The 16,896-nt window shown below is 35.9% G+C and overlaps 1 protein-coding gene across 2 annotated transcripts in view; it reads left to right on the plus strand.

Annotated features, from left to right (window-relative positions):
• The window catches only part of slc2a9l2 (solute carrier family 2 member 9, like 2), a 278,540-nt gene extending 262,216 nt beyond the window's left edge, over positions 1-16,324 (plus strand). For both annotated transcript variants that reach the window (XM_088913608.1, XM_088913616.1), the window contains exon 13: positions 15,870-16,324. In XM_088913608.1, coding sequence (XP_088769734.1) covers positions 15,870-16,139 — 270 coding nt within the window. In that variant the 3' untranslated portion in view covers positions 16,140-16,324. The remainder of the gene's footprint in view (positions 1-15,869) is intronic.
• The last annotated feature ends 572 nt before the right edge of the window (positions 16,325-16,896 follow it).

The raw sequence follows: 16,896 nt of genomic DNA on the forward strand, positions 1-16,896 counted from the left end.
CAATAGATATTTTTCAGTTGCTTTTAGATTATAAAAACAAATAACAAGGTATCTAACGAAGTGCACTTCACTCTCCCTGCCTCACACTGTAGCTGGTGGAAACCTAACACCCACTGTGTAATAAACCAATCAAACTTTTCAAACTCAGCAGTTGTTAACATATCACCCACGTTGCAGTTTTGCATTTATGGTACCTCAGTGTTCCTATTGTGTGCTGTTGTATTTTAGCAGCCTTGTACTGACAAGTCCCACTAGGGACAGCTGCTGTACTATGTCAGGCAATCATAAGTCTGAAAATGAAATAACTTGAAAATACCTAATATGCTGAGTTGATAAGCTGCTGCTTTTCTACAATAATTCTAATATAAGACTTATCAGTTAAAATCAATTCATAGCCCTGGATTAACAGGATCCACTTAACAGAGTATTGACTTGTTGTACAAAACATTAAAAGTAATATTTAATTTCTTTCAGTTGAAGACAAAACACTTTTTCTTCCTGGTAATACATGATAATATTATATTTGTTTACCAATGTTTAGCTTTATTTTAGGGAAAATGCGATATAGAACATGAAAATGGCATGAAACAACAATCCCTGTTTTCTGTTATTTTCCCTTCTCCCTTCCCTAAAATTGTCCTCAAGAAACAAGATACCCCCCACCATCTTCCCCTTCTCTTTAAACACTTATACCAAATTACAGTTTACGACACTTTCTATCCTCAACTACAGATTGCTCCAAGAGAACTCAGCACATAGTATTTGCAACTTATAGTTACAAACATACAATTTGAAGATCGGAAGTAAAAGTCCATCCAAGGATTTCTCACAGTGCACAGTCTAGAATTTCCATCCACACATTTTCTAAGCTCGTTATCCAGTACAAGGTCACTGGGGAGCTAGAATCCATCCCAGCAAGCAACGGGCTCAAGGTAGGAGTGTATCCTGTGGATGGAGCACCAGACCATCGCAGGGAACATATACACGCAAACATGGACACATTCACACGAGGGTCAATGTTCCCAGAAGCCAATTAACCTACCAGTATGTCTCCGAACTGTGGGAGGAAACAGGAGCACCCAAGAAAAACCCATGCAAACATGGGAAGAACATTACAACTTCATGCAAATAGCACCCCTGGTCCAGAATTGAACCCAGGGACCTAGCTCTGCAAAACAATAATGCTAACAGCTGTGCCACCATGCCCCTCAGTCTGGAATTTAACATGTCCATTTCCATCCCCATAGAAAATGATTAATTACAAAGTGGAATTTAGCTTTGTACAAATGTGGAGAAAGTAGTGGAAGTAATCAAATTCATACAAGTGAAAATATTGAGTGAATCGGGAAACAGCATCTAGTTCAATTAAAATGCCTTGATCTTCTAAAAAAAGGAATTGTCCTGATAATAAACTTTGTAAATTTCTTGCAATTACAAGTCTTTTATTACTCAATACACAGTAATGCTTAAGTTTGATCCCCCTGAAATCCTGCATTGGGTTTTGACACAAACCACTTAAATGATAATGTAAACATGTGGTCAAACAATAAAAAATCTGAATTTTGTTGGATTTAAAACATTACATCTAACATAAACTCAGCATAGGGAATCACTTGATCAGTACCATCTCTACTGTGAAGCATGGAGTGGCAGCATTAGGTTATAGTTCTGTTTCTCATATGCTAGGAAGCTTATCAAAATGTAACATTCAGTAGATGGAGCAATGTACCAGCAAACCTACTAAAGACCTAAAAATAAGCAATTAAATATAGTTACACTTGGTTGACAAAAATGGGTGCCTGTAAATCTTAGATTGCATGTTTTGTCGTAATGAATGATCAGATATAAATTTCTACTAAATTTAATCCATTGTCTTTACTGTGTAACAAAATTTCAAGATAGTATTTCTTAATTTAATCTGATCTCAATCACCAAATTGTTCAAGGAATGTTAAAGTCATGACTTTACTATGTTCAACTTTATCATATGTTGATCTATGAATTGGCTTCATTACTCTGCTCTCCTCCCCACTGATAGCTGATGTGTGGTGAGCATTCTGGCGCACTATGGCTGCCATCGCATCATCCGGGTGGATGCTGCACATTGGTGGTGGTGGAGGGGAGTCCCCATTACCTGTAAAGCGCTTTGAGTGGAGTGTCTAGAAAAGCGCTATATAAGTGTAAGCAATTATTATTATTATTATTTACTCATTATCACTGAATTAGAGGAGGTTTTGTTTCTTTTACATATACAGGTATATCTTGTACTCAAGCAAGAGCCAGGACTTGTTATTTAATTTTTAGCATTTAACTATCCACTTAATCCTTTGAGTTCAATCACAGCTTCCTTATCATTTAATGTGTCATTACATAAGATGTTACTAATGGTTGTCTGTAAAAAGTGGGAAAGACTTAGTACTTGCTGTTTTAGTGAAGGAAGAACAGATTATTCTCATCTATCCAGAGGAGATGAATATTAAGGAGACAGATTCATTGTGGTATGTTGATAAAGATAGCATTAAGATCTTTTTAAGAGATTGTCAGATGCTGAGGTAAGAGATCAAAAGAGACCGTAGTGCAATACGATAACTACTGTATATCACTAGTTGTATAGTAAAATATCAATTAAATTACATTTAAATTGCTTCTAAGTAAGTTAGGGACCAACATTTTGGTTTGCATAAATTTATCTTGGATTTAAAATGTGGTTTCATATCTATTATTAAAACAAAAAACAAAAATACATTCTGGTATAGAATTGGCTTGATACAACTACTCAATAAATACCATATTTTTGCTAAATTACATCTATCATGCCTAGGCTTGAAGATACTTTTGCCTTTCCTGCAGTTTTCATAAGGTACCATTTTCATGACTGGATCACTGTTTGGCCTTAAAGATCCATAGCACAGAAAGATCGATCTGATATGAGAACGTCCTGGCAAAACCATCATAGAAACAGATGTGCTGTAAATAACATTAGTAAATGAGAAAATTAAATGACAAAAACTGGTATTGTATGCGGCACAGTTAAAATGAATGTCAAATTACTGGTCAGATATTTTCTGTACATAGGGGTGGTACAGTGGTGCAGGTGCAAGCATTGCTGCCTCACAGTGCTGGGCTCTGTATTCAATTCAAGGCTGGTGATGCTATCTGTGTGGAGTTTGTATGTTCTCCTTATGTTCACACATGATGTCATCCTACAGTCCAAACATATACTGGTAGATGAATAAGCTTCTGGGAAAATCTGCCCCAGTGTGAGTATGCGCATGTCTGTGTTTGTGTGCGCTGTATTATGGGCTGGCATCCAATCCAGGGTGTATCTTGCCTTGTGCCTGATGCTTGCAGATTTAGGCTCTGGCTCCCCAAACTGTATTGGATAAAGCAGTTAGGAAATGGATAAATGGACATTCTCATCATGTTTTCCTAGCACTGTCAGTGCTGTGCTGTTTTCACAAAGGAGAGATGAGACTTTGACATTTTCTTTAATTAAAATGCTCTTGTTTTGGATAGCTAATATCCTTGAGAAAGAATAAAAGATTTCTATTTAAATCTTTTCTCTTTTACTAACTAGGACAGCACCACTCCATACTTTTTACTGCAGCATAAAGCTTATTGTTGGCAAATGTTAATCTTTCTTCACATTTATTTGTAATTTAAATACTAGTCTTTGTTATCTGATGATGTCCTTTCCTGAAATCAGCTAAAGGAAATTTTTTTTTTTCAAAACGATTCATTTTACATCCCCTGCTTTCAATGCAAGAACGTCAAATGGATTTACCATTGACCAAATATTTTAACCTTGTTATCATTCTTGTCATGGCTTTTATATTCATATCTAAATTTATTGCTTCATGGTTGTAGGTTAATAGTTCTCAGTACCTGTACAATGTTGAAGATGTAAGTTCAGTCTGACTGCTAGCCTTTACACTTTGTTGTGAAAGTCCACCACTTTTTCAGAGTACTCATATTATGAAATATACTTACTCTGAAACATTATCAAAATTCCCTGAGCTGAACCATATTTTGACATCAGACAAAAGGGAGAAAAACGTTTTTTTATATAATTTATTATTAAAACATTATATGATATATGGATCTGTTAAGTTTTGAGTCATATACTGTACTTTTCCATGCAAAAGTATTCATCCCCATTCAATGATGCCCTGCTTTATTCAATTACAAATTACAAATGATGTATACAAAATGTTTTAAAGTGAACATTTTTTACAAAAATCTGAACACTTAAACTAATTTTAATGTCATCCATAAAAATGTATGCTATAAAGAAAAATAAACTATAATACAGTATGTTGATTACATACCTGTAAGTATACTGAGTCAATACCTATTCCAATACCTAATCAAAGACAAAGTAATAACATTTATTACAGCTGAGTCTTTTTGAATAAGTTTTCACAATTTTCATCTATTCTTCTTTGCAAACTTGATATATTGTTTTTTTGCAGTTTTACTGACATTTAACTTCTTTCACTCGGTGCTTAATTTGACCTTTTATGTTCTTATTAACAATATTCATTTTAGAAAATCAACAGGCAAAAAGCAGGGTACAGTACATGCTGGATGGAACACTAGTCCATCGCCAAACAGACACACAGACACAAACACAGACACGCACACGCACGGCCCATTTTCCCAGAAGCCAATTAACCTACCAGTATGTCTTTAGACTGTGGAAGGAAATCAGATCAACTGGACCACGTGAAAATACGAACTCCACGCAGACAGCCCCCCAGGTCCAGAAGTGAACCTAGAGCCCCAGCACTGATAGTCAACAAAACTAACCACTGCACCACCATGCCACACCTCTTCAAATATTCACTTTAAAAATGTGTATTCATCATGTGTAATTAAACAAAATGGGACATCGTTAGAAGCAGGTGAATATTTTTGCAATACATGTTGATAATTTTGTCCTATTATCCGGCATTTTTTAAATATTGCTTCTGCCGTAACTATTATTTCCAATGTGGATTTTGTTTCCTATTTCTTTTCCCTCCGTGCTTTCATATTAATATGCCATTTATTGGTCTTGTTTTAGAGCTATTAGCATTTACTTATGAGTTATTACTTAGAAACATGGATATTTTTGCTATTTAGCAGCTAACAACTCTGTGTCTTGAACTCTTTTGTCTGGGAGATGAAATTTTGTACTTATAATGTACAGTATGTTACAAATGTTTTTCTAGTACTTCAAATAACATAAAGACTGGAGGACTATTCAGACAAGCCTATGACTCAGAAATCAATGACAGTCAAGCTAGGTGAACATGTGCGTATGCCCTTTATCTCCACCTGCCACAGGCAGTAAATTGAACATAATTTGAACTGACCCCTTGTCAATTTTGTGAACCCCAGAGCAACCCATGCATACTCGTTCTTAAAACTAATGGCAAGAAAAATGTTGTCACAAAGAAATCAGACTGTCATTTTGAATTTGAGGTTCTCTTTTATTAAGTTGAGGTATAAATTTAGTTTTTTATATCAACCTATATTACACATTTTCACCAGAAGTACTGGTTAGCCACAGAGGCACTGTTTTGTCAGTTATTAACATCAAAGTGATTTTTAACATCTGTTACGCATTAGTAGAAGGTGAAATAATTTATTAATTGCAGTCTTTTACCTACTGAGCCTACATGTGTGTTCAAAAGATGAACATGTGGCAGATGTTGATGAAAGAACAGATATACACCACACAATTAGGTACAGTATATATACATACATTGTAAAACTCTTCTGCTCTTGAGGCTGAAGCAGCAACATCTCCTTCCTCTCAGGCACAGGGGACATTCTCTAAAGTCTATCAGGAAGCTAAAATAATAGAATCTCTAACTCAGCTGTCATCATGCCCGGACTTGCACACACTTCACATCAACCCAGATGCTGGGCTGTTTTTTGTGGTATCAAGGCAAAAAACAGACGACCACTTTTCTCTGAAGACACCATTACAATAGCCTGTTATTTGTATCAAGCTATGAAATAAAAAAAATCAGAGTATCACTACAATGTAAAACATAAAACAACAGCAGCATTTTGTACACTTTAAAGTGCACTTCCATGTAGTTTCTACTTGTGTCCACTGGGTTATGTTTCACTGTTGACTCTGAGGAAGTGCATTGGATTAACCTTGTCAACATCTCTGAGGATTTTGAGTACTTGTGTGCCCCATTGTCCACTCTTTTCAAGATTCTTTCGGCCTACCAGCGTAGATAATTCCAATGAGTCCAAGGTTGTACTGTATCTGGTTGGTCTTCTCTAGACTGATTCAAGAGTAGGTGTATCAAAAATCAGAGAGGGTGCAAATAACATTCCACAATATTTTTTTTTATTTCACATTGTTGATGATGAATTTACTTTTTAATAAAAAGTATTCTAAGTATAATAAACCTAGAAAAGTAGTTATAATAATGCTGTGTGTTTTAATTAATTTTACATGCTTTACTCTTCAGTTTATTCTCCTTTGACTGTTATTTGTCATAATAACCCTCACAGAAAAAAGGCTTGAAGACTTAATTAGATTTGACTGGAAGTAGCATATGAGAACTCATTTAGTAACTTATTTGACTTTGGCTAAAAGTGCTTGATTCCTTTAATCTGTCTTTGTATTATAGGTTCTCATTTGTGGTGCCTACTTAATAGTCTAAACGTATGTTTTGGAGATGATTTGGGACTAGAGCACCAACTGTACAAAAAAATAGTGCAATTTATTTTCTCAACAAATGGCTCAAACAAATAGCTGTAATAAGAACTACAATATAATTTTAACTAAAACAATGAGAAATAGACTGTACTGTAAAATACATTGGTTATTGTACTGTATGGGAGTAGAAACAGTAGGATTTTAGAAAACAAATCTAATTTACAAATGATGTGTTTGTAATTTGTAAATGACTTTATTCTGGCAAGGCCAAATTTAAATCTATGTAGTCAGAGAAAACATTAAAGAATAATATAATTAATTAAAGAATTAATTAACCAACAGAAGATATAAAACAAGAGTTGTGGTTATTCTTAACATATTCTTAGTTTTTATCTTTTTCAATGAAAAGGATACTTATTATAGAAAGGTTTCCATAAGATGCAATAAAAAAGTAGGTGTGTAATTGTGAGTAATTTGTTAACTACAGGTACACCAAAAAAATGATCATTTACATGTGTGTTTTTCTGGTCCCCTAAAACAGCATTATTTTTCAGGAAACACCTCAAGAAAGCACAACTGGAATTTATTTAAATTCAGCAAGACATGTTACAGCTTTCTGCTGAGTCAGTCACCCCAGGCATTTATTCTGCATATTATTACACGTTCTAAAAGATTTTCAGCTTTCGTAACAGGATGACTCAGTTAGGATTTTTATTGTCCAAATATATGTATTATGATCCTTTCTAGCAAATACATGAGTCCACCATAAGCAAATAAATGTACTGCTGCTTTCTTAAGCACAGCTAGTGTGGAAAAATCATGGAGTATTACTGTGGCATAAACAACAGAGCAGCAGTATTTTCCCTCAGGCATTATTTAATATTTAATTCACCTTAGAAAATATGACCTTCTGCTCTAGTTGTGGGTTGGGTATTTGCTTAAGCATTAAAGATATTGTTTCAGAAGAATATGGCATGTGCAGGCAGACTAGAAGAACATAATTGAGAAATTACAAATGTGAGGTCTTTAAATTGTAAAACTACTAGTAGTCTTGCCAGCATAATGAACAAGAAAGCCTTTTTACAATCATACTATTTCCCTGTGTTCCCCACATTGATAAAACTTACATAATCAGACAAAGACCTTAGCCCCCCTATTTATTTTCACTGTTGGTACAGTAGCTATTTGGTCTGTGAAAATGTTACAATAATTTCTTGAAGGGTGCCACAGTATCTGTTTCAACAATCACTCTGGTTAACTGTTCCAGACCCCCATGACCCTTTTTGAAAATGTGTCCCGTTCTCAGTCTTAAATTGTGTATCTTCTGTTACAATTCATTATGTTTCTTGTTCAAAGTCCTAAGCAGATACAAATGTCAAGAATACATGCTGTAACTGTATTAGAGATGAAGAATGGTAAAGAGATTTTGATCATACCTGTGATATGGGAGCACATTAATGCCAGTATGATGCTGAAAAATGTAATGTTTAACATGACCTGATGTAATACCATGTGTGTTCTTCTGCAAATGACTCTTCGTGTAGAAGTGCCAAGGCTATTATTAGATTGTGTTTGAAGTGGGATCTAATATTTTATAAACGAATCTGTAAGTTAAGTAATTACTAAATGACTCATTGATCATGATCAATCATCATCATTTTTGTATTTAATTCATACAGGAAAAAAATCACATTTCTTTGCTCTGATTTCTGTCTTTTGGCAAAAAAAAACAAATAAACATTAAAAGTGAATGAAGAAAGGAATTTCAATACATCATCTGAAAATAAGTTGAGCACAATTACCAATGTTACATTGTTACAGTGGAAAATGTCCCTGGTTTGAATGTTAAGGCAAATATTTATATTGACCATTTCATGTATTCCATGCTTCATTTGGTACAATTTGCACTTTCTGTAATTCTGTTTTCAGAAGATAATCCGATATGTTTTAGCTCCCTAAGGGACTCAATCAGTAAAGAAGCACAGGCTGAGCACTGTAGACTACAGTACATACATACATGTACTGGATTGCCAGTTCATGTCAGTTCATTTCTTAATAGGATATGTGATAAGGATTCCTCAAATGGAAGAGCACATTTTGCTGAGTACTACCAGGATTTGGTAGCATTCACTTACTATGAGTAGTAATAATGAGTGGAATTTCTCAGGTTCCTGTGAGAACAGTGTTCATAGTGTGAGATACTTTGCATTTCCAACTGGTACTGTGTTAAGGTTTGGGCTGCTAATGTAGCACGTGGGAGTACAGACACAGGAAAAGGGTTTGATGTGGTATAGAAATGGCTCTCAAGACACATTATGAACAATAGCAGCATTTTTTAATTCTTTGACAGGCTTAAATAATGACTGGTTTTATCATTCAAATAATTGTTTTGCATAGTGATATTAGTTGAATGGCATTGTTTTAATGCAAATTCAATAAGAAATTGTAGAATTCAGGATTTGTATGATCTTTGACATTGAGTTTTCTTTTTGATCTATATATAGTAAATGCAGAAACCATCTTTTTTCTTAAGATCATCATGTGTTTTTATAGAATAACTAACCTCCAAGGCCCTTTCTGTACTGATTAGGTTTTACTTTATAGTTGCAGTTCCTTGTCTGAACTACGTTCCCCAGGATGCAGTAGGAAATGAGCCGCTGCCCTAATTCATTGACCAATTGGTGCAAAACAAATTGGCCTGATGACAATTTAAAAACCAGGAAGCTGACGCTTCTGGGGTCAGTCACCATATGCTGCCTAAAGGCAGAAGACCAATCCTCTATTAAGCAAGTTGCACCAGGTGGAGTGAGAGCAGCAAGCCATAGACTGCCAATTAGTGACTGAATATTTTGTGAGTTTTGACTTTTGAAAGTATCAGAGACAGATTTTTTTGTTAGGAATCAATCATACAAGCTATTTATTTACTGTTAGTAAGGAACTGAAGCTGTCTAATAAGAAGCTCAGAAAGAAGCTGAGTCATCTGTTTGACTTATGTTTTGGAGATTTTCTTGCTATAAATAAAAAAACATTTCTCTCTACCCTGCAGTTTGGTTGTCGCACCTAGATCTGCCTATCAAAGTTCCTATTTTGTGATGTCTTGCTGAGGATGTGCCACATTAATCATTTTAGAACTTGTATATGGTCATTGATGACTTGTTAATAGGTTGTTTATGGTCAGCTATAATGGATATTTAAACTGACTAAATCCCCATAGAATTGACACTTCCTCATTGGTAATGTTCAAATCCCTATTTATAGTACATATTATTAGCAAGTTTCTCTGAAGCCTGCAATACGAAACATCCAATATAAAATGCCTATCCTTTTGTTTAGAATAATAACCTTGACTCACAGTGGACGCCATAGTCAAGCATTGCAAAATGGAGATGTAAATATAAAAATAAATAAGACTCAATGACTTGTATTGGGATTTCAAGTCCTGGATTGAGCATAGACTGAGCATTGTGAACATGTTCATTAAAATATGCTGGAAATTATTATTTTTTTCTCCAAAGTAGAAAACAGAAAGGATAATACCTGTAAATAGATTATGATTGTGGTAAACAGCAAACAAGATGTTGTGAATCTCTGTACTAGATTCTATGGTGTAAGTAAAATATGTGTGGTCCACAATGTCTAAAGGGGAATACCCTTTTGAATTAAATCTCAAATTTTATATGGAAATAATAGATTTTTCTTTCTTCCTACATGCCATAATATTTTTTAAAACAGTTTAAGAATAGTTTCAAAACAGTTTCAGAATAGTTTCAGAACATGGGGAAAAAATAAAATAATGTTTAGTAGAGCTTTCACAGTACAGAATGGAACAAAAATGAATACAAAGCTGCTTCAATCTCAAAATGAATTAAAATTCATACTATGCAATCTAACTCACTGCCCCAATGCTAGAGAAAGAGTAATTAAAAAACAAAAGACATTTAAGTGAGAAAACAAATTCATTTTTTATTATAAAAGCTTAAAGATAGTTGGGAAAATGTGTCCCATCTGTTCAGGACATCATCTGCCTTTTTAAAATGCTATTAAAGTTGTTTGCTGTAACAGCATATAAAGAGTATATCTCAACATCACGATAACTCAAATGTTTGACTACCAAAATTCCTTCCAAAATGTAGCAGCAGAAATGCTGATTTGAATCAAGTAATTTCACACTGATATAGCACAAAAGTTACTGATATTAAAGATTCAATGGTATGGTTTATAGTACATACTGTATAACATCCTTATAGACCAAAATGCTGCATTGTGAATTGTTAACAGTAACTGGGGAAGACAACAGATAGCTTGAGCAGGTGTTTCCAAAGACAAGGCAAAAAAAAACAAAGTAAATCCCTGATTAATACCCCTAGAAACATACTTGGTCCTTATCAACAACTTTGCTGAGTGGGTAACATAAAATATTAATCATTTTTTGTAAAATCTGATCCCTGGCTCCTATCTAAGACCAACCATAGACATTGCTGAGAAATCCCTCCTAGTGAAAGGATAGCTCAATGTCTGTAGCTGTAAGTGCAATGTGGAAGAAACAGTGAAGTTTATCAGATGTAATATATTCCTTAATAAAGTCTGTTTGATTGTGGTAAACCAATTTAGTCACAGAGGTCTCCAGCCAGCATGAAATCACGTTTGGATAAAGCTTGATATCAAGGTATATTAGAAAGACAGGACAATAGCTTGCACAAATCATACGTCCTTTATCTCTTTTTCTTTCACAACATGGGATATATTAATTTAATCATAACTCCAAAAATAACCGTTCACAATACTAGTATAAATCATTTCAAGCCAAAGAGAACCTAGGTGAGGCCAAAAATTCAGATAAAATTCAGGAGAAATGCCATCAATGCCAGCTAATTTAACATGTACTATATGTCCTAAATCACAGCTCAGACGGGGATATAGGTACTTTCAATACAGCCACCTCTGCAGGAGAACGACTATGTCTTGATTAGCCTAGACTTATTTAAAATTAAAGTAATACTTATTACTGATTTTATTAGTGATTTATGTAATAAAAATTTGCCACAATGTCAAAGCATCAAATTTCATTTTTAACATAGCTAATTTACAATGCAATAATGTTAGAAAAAGGGAGGTGTTGAGTGTACTGTATAACATCCATGAAATTGTGTACATTTCAGTCATTTTTTCTGTTAAGTGCCAAACACAGCGCAATATCCTTAATGGAGATTTTGACTATATCCTACAGAGTGCTGTTACTGCAATTACAAACAAGAAAAACTTCCAATTTAGTGCGGAATTGAATTTGAAACATTTCATTTTGTAATAATTTGGTAATGAAAAACCAGCAGGTGGTGTTATTGGTTAGTACAAATCAAAAGAAATTGACATGGTGGTCTGATATGGACATAGGTGGTATCTCGGCATTCTGTTATTACTGTATGTACCACAGAAAAAAAATCATGTCTCTAGTAAAACATATAGTTCAGTAAGAAAAACAGCAAATTAGAAATAGTCTGTTTTTTTGTTCAGTGAAGGTGGGCTATCACTATTTTTTATAATGAAAACAGATTAGTGCATGAGTCTGTGGAGATTGCAATGTAAAGTGTTCCTACCTGGAAATGATTAGGACCAAGCCAGAGCCCATACAAATTTTATTATTGTTTGCATAAGTATATATACTTGGCATGCAAGGATGCTAAAATTATATTTAGCTTTACATCATGGTCATGATTATCAAAAACCCATGATAATTGATAATTCACATATACAATCAAAAATTATTTATCAAAATTAACAAGTAGCAGTTATCTTGGTAATGAACCAAGATATCATATCATTCATTATCATTATTGTGTGATGAATGTACTGTATATTATACTGTATGTATATAGCTTGAAGAAGTTCAGGTAGGTAGCTGCGTCAGCATGCATAGGCTGCAAAGGAACAATGGGTTTATTCCATGCTTAAAAGAGAAGAAAGGAAACACAATGCTGTGGAGCCTTATTTGGGTGTAAAAAAAGATAAAGCAGTCAGCAAAGATAATATAGCATGGGAAAACAAAAGCCAGCAGAGAGGAGAAGGCAGGAGTAGGGGAGATGCAGAGTTGCCAATCAAGTGGTGCAAGGTTGACAGAGGTGAGGAGAAGTGTGAAACGAAACCTACAAATGAATAGAGAGAATTAGAAGAAAACAAGCCTGTCATTGATAGAAAGAGGAAGATGTGAACCATGTTTGAGGATAATTTTAGTTTCTAGTTTCTGCTATAGGAGTTAAGAAACCCTATTTGAGAACGAAGATGGAGAGATCTGTGTGATCATGGCCATCAGAGGTGAAATGGGAAACTATTGGCTTGGAGAAATCTTTAATCTTCACAGTCCTAACATGTTCCCTGAAGCAGTCTCTTTCCTTCCTGTTTCCCCAATGTAGATGTCTGGGCATTTACTGCAAGAGATACAGTAAATAAGGTTGCTGGAGGTACAAGATGTCATCTGAGTGATCCAGAATTGTCCTGAGGGGCCTTTCTTACAATTGAAGAACGTTGTGTTTCCTTTCTTCTCTTTTCAGCATGGAATAAACCTGTTACTTGTTCCTTATGTATATATTTAAATATGTATTTTTGTGTTATTTATTGTACAGGTAACAGTAGCAGAAGTTTGCCATCACCTGTGCATCATACTGGTTTGTTAGTGAAATCCAAATTATTTTTATCTTGGAAAGGAACAAGTAATAGGTTTATTCCATGCTGAAAAAAAGAAGAAAGTAAACACAACGTTTTGGCCGTGGAGCCTTCTTCAGGTGTGAGAAAGACAAAGCAGTAAGTAAAGGTAATGTAGCGGGAGAACAAAGGCTGAGAGAGAGGAGGAGCGAGAGGCAGGAGCAGGGGACAGAAAGAGAGGCCAATCAAGAGGTGTGAAGTCAGAATACGTGTAGAGAGGTGTGAAATGAAACCTCCAATGAATGGAGAAAATTTAGAAGAAAAGTAGTCTGTCGTTAAGAGAAGGGGGAAGGTGTGATCCTGGCTGCAGGATAATCTTGGTTTCTGTAGTCTGTATTTTTATCTTGGTCTTGTTGGTAACTTCACTTGTACAGCCTTGAAAACCTGGTCTTACAGAAGCTCTCAGTCAAAGCAGTGTTGCTTCTTTAAACATGTTCCTTTTTGTCCAAGTAATGACCAGCCTACGGCAGTCTCCTTCAACTTTTACTATCTGTCAAGCATCTGGCTTATGGAAACATTTATCTCTGCACCTGGAATCTCATTAAACTGAGTGTCTATGGGGATTTAGTCAAGAGATTAAGAAAACCTGGTCTGTGCATCATAAAAAGATATACTGAAAAAACATTTTTACCTGGATTCTCAGTATTAAAATATGTCAGTGTGACATGTTGTCAGCAAGTGACCGTTTAGGAAGCTGTTGGCAATTGGTAGTTTGATGAGATGCAGCTCTGGGCGGTGCTATTTATAGTTTGTCTGACTTCTCTGACTCGCATGAGCTTTCAGACTGCTGTTTGACAGCAAGGGCTCTCTTGGGGGGTGTGATATAAAGAAAATGATTTCTCTTAAAGCTGCTGTTGGTAGAGAACTCTCCCAGATACACCTTGAATGGTGGGGCAGTGTGGTGGCTCTGTGGCTAAGGATCCATAGCCTGTGGCTGGAAAGTTGCCGGTTTGTATCCTGTGGCTGGCAGAGAAATCCTACTCTGTTGGGCACCTGAGCAATGCCCTTATCCCCAACTACTCCAGGGATGCAGTACTAATGCCTGACCCTGTGCTCTGACCCCAAGCTTCTCTCCCTGTCTGTGTCTCTCATGGAGAGAAAGTTGGGGTATGTGAAAAGACAAATTCCTAATGCACTAAATTGTATATGGCCAATAAAGTGATGTGTATGTGTGTATTAGAGTGAATGAGTTTTTGTGTTTTATGTAGGCTGACAGCTGCAGTTACCAGAAATGCAGCAGGACCAGACTAGACCGTGAAGTGGCAGTAGGCTACAGAGCCCCTTGGGAAATAGAATGTGTGCTGTGATAACACAGGAGAAGAGGTGTGGCCACAGATTAGTCATAGATTTTCAGGAGGTGTTAACAGCATGTTTGTGTGAGAGCATGATGGTGTGCAGAGTGGCAGATAGAGAAGACCTACAGTCTTTGCCAGAAGTCTTTTTATACTTGTAGCTCTCTGTATTGTAATGCTACGGGGTTCACGTGGGTGCCCTCACCGCTGCTGCCTCTGGTCAGGCCCCCACCATCAGGGACTCAAACCCGGGCCTCCGGCATCATTCAGCAGGGACCCAGCCACTTGAACCAAAGGGAACTCTCCTGTCAGCCCAGCAGCTGTGGTCCCTGCTATTCACAGGGAAGGGCGGTGACGGCACCGCGCTGGTAAGCCGGCTCTCACATGCAATGGAGGCCGTATGCGTTACAGTATTCTTTTTTCTTTTATTTGAATATTGGGCCTTTTTGTACAGTCTGTAAAACATTATTTTACCTCTGACTTTTATTTTTAATTCCATTCAACTTTTTACTTGTTTTAATTATTATTTTTTGCTGATCTGTTATTATGTTTTTACAATACACCCATACTCCTCTTGGTGCTCAATCAGTCTGTTCCCAGTTACACAACTATGTATTCAGCATTAAAAAATGCTTAAAATGTTTAAAAACCACAAATTCAGACGTGAGAGAGGTAAAATCATTATGTTGATTAATGTTTGTCAACAGCACGGCATCTACTATGAAAGTCACATCCTAATGTGCCTGTGTCCAACACAGGATGCAATACAAGCTGCATAACTTCTGCACATGCTTTGCCTCAGAACACAGATGCTGTTACAGATGCTATGAAATTCAATCCCATTTCTCTTGTAGGGCCTTAACAAGCATACATTCTGTTCACCGTTTTCTACAACTATTTAGCATGAGGTTGGTTTTAAGTTTGCTTTAGAGCAACTACTGGTCCTTTTTGCAGTGTCTGTAGGTTTTTTTTGTTCCAGCTCAGCTTTAATAACTTAGTAGCTCTTTATTGGCTTAAATTAACCAATTTCTCACTTTAAAAAGAGACATACAGTAGAAACCCAGATATAGCCTCAGCTACCTCTCCAGAATAAGGATTGCATACCCTTGTCTTGCTCTTTAGTACAGTGTATGGAACCTAAAAATACACATCCAGCTGTATAAAATTATTTAATACTTTGTTTATAACATTTTATTGAATATATTTTGTTTCTAGGAAGCCTTCGGCAACTATTGTTTTTTGGCTTTTGCCATCATCTGCATGGGTGGAGCAATTTATCTCTACATCGTCCTACCTGAAACAAAGAATAAAACCTTTGTGGAAATCAGTCAGTGCTTCTCCAAGATCAACAAAGTCTCATTTTGCTTACCTGCAGAGGAGGAAATGCAATGTGTTCCTGCAGTAAAAATAATGGAAAAGGAGGAACAGACTGGGACTCTGAATGAAGATGGCAAGAACGGAATTGAAATTGAAAGCTCCTTTTGATAGATTACCTAATTGAAAAGGCCTACAGTATTTTAAATTGATTATTTCATGTTACATGAATGATCTGCTCTTAATGTTTGAAAATGACTGGAACTGAAATTCCATTCACAATGGAAATGGTTGAAGCCTAAACCAGAATTTGTTGGAAATAATTTAAGTTTCAATCATGTTGGAATATACTGTAAGAACACTCTTATAAACAATAAAGTTTTGAAGAACAAACTGTTAGCAACTTGCCACTTGCTTATTTTCTCATTATTTCACGAGGAATGACAGCAGCCGAAAGCGTGGGAGAAATTAGAATCGTTTATTGTGATGTGGAGATTTGGCGTGACCCGCTTGGCTGAGGGCCAACCTCCCCGCCATTGGACGGGGAGGATAGGACCCCCATGTGACCAATTGGGTAGCTGCAAAGGTGGAGAGGGGGTGGAGGAGGGATGCAGAAAACGAACGAGGAAGAGGAGAGGGTGACGTTTGATATTTATGGAGACTGGTTGCTTACGTCAGGATTAGTGAGAATTGCAGCAGCTGTGTCGAATGAGTGCGGTTGCCTTCATTCCTCCCGAACTATCATTAAAAACTCCATTTAACATTAAAATATAAACATAAAGCATATAACATATAACATTAAAAGCATATAAAACATACATTTAAAATAATAATTGGGTTCATGGTTTTCCATGACAAATACCAAATACAAAATACACTTAGAAAATAATACAACTGTCACACCCTCTGCAGCCAGAGGGCGCTCCTA

Source organism: Atractosteus spatula, chromosome 1 (assembly GCF_055471065.1).
Source record: "Atractosteus spatula isolate fAtrSpa1 chromosome 1, fAtrSpa1.hap1, whole genome shotgun sequence".
In the NCBI taxonomy this organism is placed as follows: domain Eukaryota; kingdom Metazoa; phylum Chordata; class Actinopteri; order Semionotiformes; family Lepisosteidae; genus Atractosteus; species Atractosteus spatula.